General features: G+C 36.3%; 1 protein-coding gene across 3 annotated transcripts; it reads left to right on the plus strand.

Moving 5' to 3' along the window:
* The first annotated feature begins 276 nt into the window (after positions 1–276).
* On the plus strand, positions 277–4,263 carry LOC124392698 (serine/threonine-protein kinase pim-1-like). 3 transcript variants are annotated; one of them, XM_046859862.1, is made up of 8 exons: positions 277–694; positions 1,149–1,316; positions 1,406–1,497; positions 1,746–1,796; positions 1,953–2,325; positions 2,422–2,598; positions 2,776–2,864; positions 4,135–4,263. In XM_046859862.1, the coding sequence occupies exons 1-8, from the start codon at positions 652–654 to the stop codon at positions 4,228–4,230; spliced, it is 1,089 nt and encodes a 362-aa protein (XP_046715818.1). In that variant the 5' UTR covers positions 277–651; the 3' UTR covers positions 4,231–4,263. The 3 variants fall into 3 exon arrangements, with proteins under 3 accessions (XP_046715818.1, XP_046715819.1, XP_046715821.1); XM_046859863.1 differs by having other exon boundaries at positions 278–694; positions 1,149–1,295; XM_046859865.1 differs by lacking the exon at positions 4,135–4,263 and adding an exon at positions 3,862–3,893 and having other exon boundaries at positions 280–694.
* Positions 4,264–5,687: the final 1,424 nt, after the last annotated feature.

Here is a 5,687-nt window from a genome sequence, read left to right on the forward strand (position 1 = left end):
TATATATATATATATGTATATAATATATGTATATAATATGTATATAATAATGTATATAATATATATATAATATATATATAATATTATATATAATGTTAATACGGTACAGTAAAGAAAGTATATATATATATATATATATATATATATATATATATATATATATATATATAGATGATTGTTTTTATATAGATGCCCGAATGAGACGGTTTGGGCGTATGCAGAGGAATATCGGTAGAAGAATAGAGCCACCGCGCAGGAGGAGAGAACCATGAAGGAGAATGAGAGGACCATGGAGGGGGTTTATGGATGTGGTGATGGAAGACATGAAGGTGGAGAACAGATTGGTATGAAGACGGATAATCCGAGGATCTCCTGTAGCGACCTCTAACGGGAGAAGCCGAAAAAAGGAGAAGTTATTGATACAGATGATAAACAGATTTACGTAACGGATCTGTGCCGCCAAAAAAACAACAACAACAAAAACAATGACGTCACAAGCAATTTGTGTTTGAATATAAAGGGCTCGTCACGCGCTGCAGGTGTTCAGACGGTGTGAGCAACTGATTTAGGAAACACGCATCTCTTTATCGTCCAGTTTTTTGTTTCACAACTCGGAATTCCCCAACACTGAGAACTGAAAAAGGAAAAGGAATGGAAATGGAGACAGAAATGATTGATTGTAATACAGACAACGGTAAACATATATATTTTTTCATTTGTTGTGTGTGAGAAAGTCAAAAACACTTATGAATATGAGGTTGCTAAGTAACGAGGAAACAAATCTCTCTTCATCTTATACTGCAATAAAAATACCACGTAACATTCATATAACCTGCTCTAGAAATGAATCCTTCTAATGTGATAAAAATAACAGTGTTTTAAAATGTACTGAAACTGTATAATGTGTAATATTGTACAATAATAGTATCTAATAGTTATATAATGCATATAATTAATTTTTAAATGATTATATATTTATTCATTATGTATAGATTTATATAATTGCTTTAAAAGATAAAAATGATATATACATATATATTTATTCAGGATATGATGGTTATGTTTATATATGTGTGTGTGTATATATATATATATATATATATATATATGGCTATATATTTAATAAAATATATATCTTGCTTATGAAGAACCTGAACTCCAGCCCAAAGAGAAGCTGGTGGAGAAGCAGAGAACAGGGACAGAGGAGAAGGAGGAAAAACCTGAGCAGGAACAACCTTTGGATGAGGTTGAGGACAAGGAGATAGACGAAAACAAATTAATGAATATCGTGAGAGGTGTGAGGCAAAACACAACAGGTTCCTACTTTTGTTATAGCATTTTGCACTCCTAAATAGCTGTTGTCTGTGAAGGTCAAAGTGTTTATTTGTGTCTTTTTGCTAAACAGACGGTTTGTATAATTTCACTCTGGGAAAGAAGCTTGGAAATGGAACCTTTGGTTGCATCTACGCAGCTGTTCGGAAGTCAGATGGGAAGCAGGTGAATATCAAGGCATATACGTTAACTTGCTCTGCTGACGAGCATTACATCTTACTAAGTTATACAATTATGCATAAAGGCAGTTATAAGTTTTCTAAACTAATTTTTTGGTAATGAAAACCAAGACCTATGTTTATATCTGCATTTATATCCGCATGCATCGGTTATGTTCTTGGCAGGTTACATTCGGAAATCGTACTTAAGTCAGTTGAGGGCATTGAATCTAATTTTCTATCTCTGTTTTGCAGGTGGCCCTAAAAATCTTTTTGAAAAATAAATATACCTTATACATCACTCCAGTAAGTTAACATCAATGATGGTTTAATTCTACATATTATCACTGGATTGATTCGTTATGACTTTTGTTTACTTGCATGAATCTTTGTTTTGTTTGATTTTGAATTCACTTGCATTTTTGTTTAATCCAGTAGTAACTTTATCCACTCTGGTTTCAGCCTGGTGACACACGGAGACTCCCTGCAGAGGTGGCACTATTAGAGCTTGTGTGTAAGCCACCTCGTTGTCCATACGTGATCGAGTTGCTGGAATGGTTTGAGCTACGCAGAGCCTTCATCTTGGTCCTGGAGCGCCCTGACCCCTGCGTAGATCTTTTCGACCATATGGAAACTACATATATGAGTGAATCCGAAATTCGACTGGTTATGAAACAAATAGTTCTTGCTGCATGTCATTGCCGTGAAAGAGGCGTGCTCCATCGAGACATCAAGTCTGAAAACATTCTTTTTAACCCTCATACTTGTGAAGTAAAGCTAATTGATTTCGGCTGTGGTGATCTGCATAAGGACACCATCTACAAAACATATTCAGGTAACTTTACCTCAGAAATGAGTAAATCTGAGAGGAATTGTGTTGGATGATTTTTGTGATTTTACTGATGATGTTCTTTTCCTGTCTTTCATTCAGGCACGCAACTTTACATCCCACCTGAAGTGTATATTGATAATGGGTACAAGGCCGACTCTTCTACCGTCTGGGGTCTGGGCATACTCTTATACAGCCTTATATATAAACAATATCCCTTTTCTGGAAAGGAAGAAATTGTTAAAGGCCATGTTTACTATCCTTTTGAGCTGTCTAAAGGTGAGAACATGCAAATGTTTTACATGAATATGGAAACTTTTGTAGCAAAATAACTAGAATTATAATTATTTTTCAAATAAGACTAGCTTGACTAAAAATATAAATATGAAGGGAAGTTTTATATGGTGTACAAATTGGTTCAAGTTTTTAACCAGTTATATTGTTGTACATACACAGCTTCCATCGATTTGATTTCATGGTGTCTTGAGCGTAACCCTAATAACAGACCAACCCTTAACCAGATCCTTGAACATCACTGGTTTCAGGTTAGTGTAAAATGACAGAATTAGTGTAAATAATGATGTCCAGTGCATAGAGACTGTATTACGTTATGCAATAAGAAAAATCGCTACGCTAACATCAGTTAATGCAAGTAATTGCAGAAATATATGTTGATATTTAAAGCACATTGATACATTGATATTTGACATTCAACTAAAGGTGCTTTTTCTGATTTTGATTTACAGAAGAAGCTGAAGAAAAAAATATCTACAATTACTCCTTTAAAATAAAATATTATTTGCTTATCAATCGTGTGCTTTTCTTACTATAAAACAATTTTAAGACTTATGGTATTCTTAGTTTACGATCTAAAGAAAATCATGAGAGGTGTGAGGCAATAAAAAACAGGTTCCTAATTTTGTTATAGCATTTTGCACTCCTAAATAGCTGTTGTCTGTGAAGGTGTCAAAGATCTTAATGTCTAAAAATGAGTCAATTTTAAAACAATTTTAAGACTTATGGTATTCAGGATGTATTTATTGATAATGGTATGTGCCAAATACTATAATTGTAAATATAAATATAAATGTGTGTGCCAAAACATTCCACCAAAACCATGATGTAGTAACAATCCGAATAATTGCACCTCGATGTCCCTCTGCCAGAAGCATGTCAATCGGAGCTCCATCACAATGGGAACTTTAGCATGGAGTGCCATTCTTCATACATCATTTATCATACATATGTTCAGATAAAATCTTTTTGTTTTTATAGAACATTTTTGGTTTATAGCACAATTTATAAAAGCATTTCAAAACTATTTAGATTGATTTTTTTTTTAAATATTGCATACAATGAACTTGACTTATTTTTAACTGTAAACAAGTCAACGGGTTTAAATTGTAGTATATGTAAATGAAACAAGACACACACTGTGGTTGCAAAAAAAAGGAAATAGTCTAATATCCTGACACTACTCAAAATGATCTATGAGTAAAGCTAATTATATGTTTATTTTAAGGTCTTTGTCTTTATTTTAAGGTCTTCCCCTAGATGTCCGTACAGCAGAGTCCCTGATTATCTTTAAGCGACGACTGAAGACCTACCTCTTCCTGAAATACCTAAATTAGCACTTTCCAAGTTTGTAGAATTCGAGTTATATTTATATTGAGTTTGTATTCTTGCATACCAGTGTAGATTTATTCACTACTAGAGATTTAAAGCACGTTTGTACGTCGCTCTGGATAAGGGCGTCTGCTAAATGCCGCAAATGTAAATGTAAAAATCACCACACCACCTTAACTATTTTCACAGGACCTATATGCTGGATCGTTGTGTCTGCTGCCCTCTAGTGCTGATGTGAACTCCGTCCTTCTGTATTCCTCTTCTTCTTTTGGCTGCTTCCTTTAGGGTCCCCCACCACATCCATAAATCTACTCTTCCTGGTGGCTCCATCCTCAGCATTCTCCTACCGATATAACCCATGACCCTCCTCTGCACATGTCCAAACCATCTCAATCGCGTCCCTCACCATGTCTCCAAAATGTCCTACATGGGCTGTCCCTCTAATAAACTAATTTCTAATCCTATCCATCTTCATCACTCCCAACAAAAACCTCAACATCTTCAGCTCTGCTACCTCCAGCTCCACCTCCTGTCCTATAAACTTTCCCTTTCACTCTTGCAGATACTCTTCTATCACAAATCACTCCTGTCACTTTTCTCCACCCACTCCACCCTGCCTGCACTCTTTTCTTCACTTCTCTAACACCCTCTCCATTACTTTGTACTGTTGACCCCAGGTACCTGAACTCCACCTTCTCCACCTCTTCTCTCTGCAACCGCACCACTCCACTGCCCTCCCTCTCATTCACACACATGTACTCTGTCTTACTCCTACTGAATTTCATTCCCGTTCTTTCCAGCATGTACCTCCACCTCTCCAGGCTCTTCTCAACCTGCTCCCTACTCTCACCACAAATAACAATATCAACTGCAAACATCATAGTCCATGGAGACTCCTGTCTGACCTCATCCATCAACCTGTCCATCAACACTACAAACAGGAAAGGGCTCAGAGCCGATCCTCTGTATTAAACACATCAAAATCTTATAAATGGAAGCCAGATCTTTTATCACAACCCTGTATTACAAAATATTTCAAGACTCATTCAGAGCTGCCTTGGACACATTCAAAAGAAAATCTAACTAAGTGCCTGTGGTGTTTTATGAAAGCACCATCTGCTGCTGCAAAGTTTTATAAGGCATTTGTTTTAAATGAAAAAGAACTATCCAAAAAATGCCTTAAATCATTGTTTAATTCAATTCATTTTTAATTGTACAGTGCTGTGAAGACTGTTGCTTAATCTTAGAGCCGTAGTCATACACCAAAGTTTCGTCAACGGTAATCCTCAACATGTCCTTGGCAGACTTTAATGTTGTGTTCCTTCTGCTCCTGGGTCAGCAGCCTGGAGATGAACTTGGCAGCAACACAGCCCATGTTCAAATCACATGTGAGGATCGCCTGGACTGTTCCTTATGACACAACGACAATGGCAGCAATGTTGTTTATTGTTTTCCAATGATCATCATGCACAAGTTGCTGAATGATTTCAACATTTTCGTGGGGTTGAGCTCATTGAAGGTCTTCCTGATCTTCCGACTCATTGCAGCATCTTCATAAATAATGTCAAACATCTGTGGCTGATTTGCTTAGTTTCACATTTGCGTTTTGTTTCAAGTTGCTGTCCATGATGAAATCACAGTTGTGGCAATGCATGTAGCACTATTTGCACAGCTCCCAATGTACACAGGAATATGTCTTTTGGGACACTGACTTATGAATACTGGTGCTCCCTGTCACTGTG

Source organism: Silurus meridionalis, chromosome 10 (assembly GCF_014805685.1).
Source record: "Silurus meridionalis isolate SWU-2019-XX chromosome 10, ASM1480568v1, whole genome shotgun sequence".
Taxonomy (NCBI): domain Eukaryota; kingdom Metazoa; phylum Chordata; class Actinopteri; order Siluriformes; family Siluridae; genus Silurus; species Silurus meridionalis.

Bases quoted from the DNA above. Each gene is read 5' to 3' on its own strand.
- LOC124392698 (XM_046859862.1), top strand. From the start codon at position 652: ATGGAAATGGAGACAGAAATGATTGATTGTAATACAGACAACG. The intron at 695-1,148 runs GTAAACATATAT...TTGCTTATGAAG, and splicing joins TGATTGTAATACAGACAACG to AACCTGAACTCCAGCCCAAA. The intron at 1,498-1,745 runs GTGAATATCAAG...TCTGTTTTGCAG, and splicing joins GGAAGTCAGATGGGAAGCAG to GTGGCCCTAAAAATCTTTTT.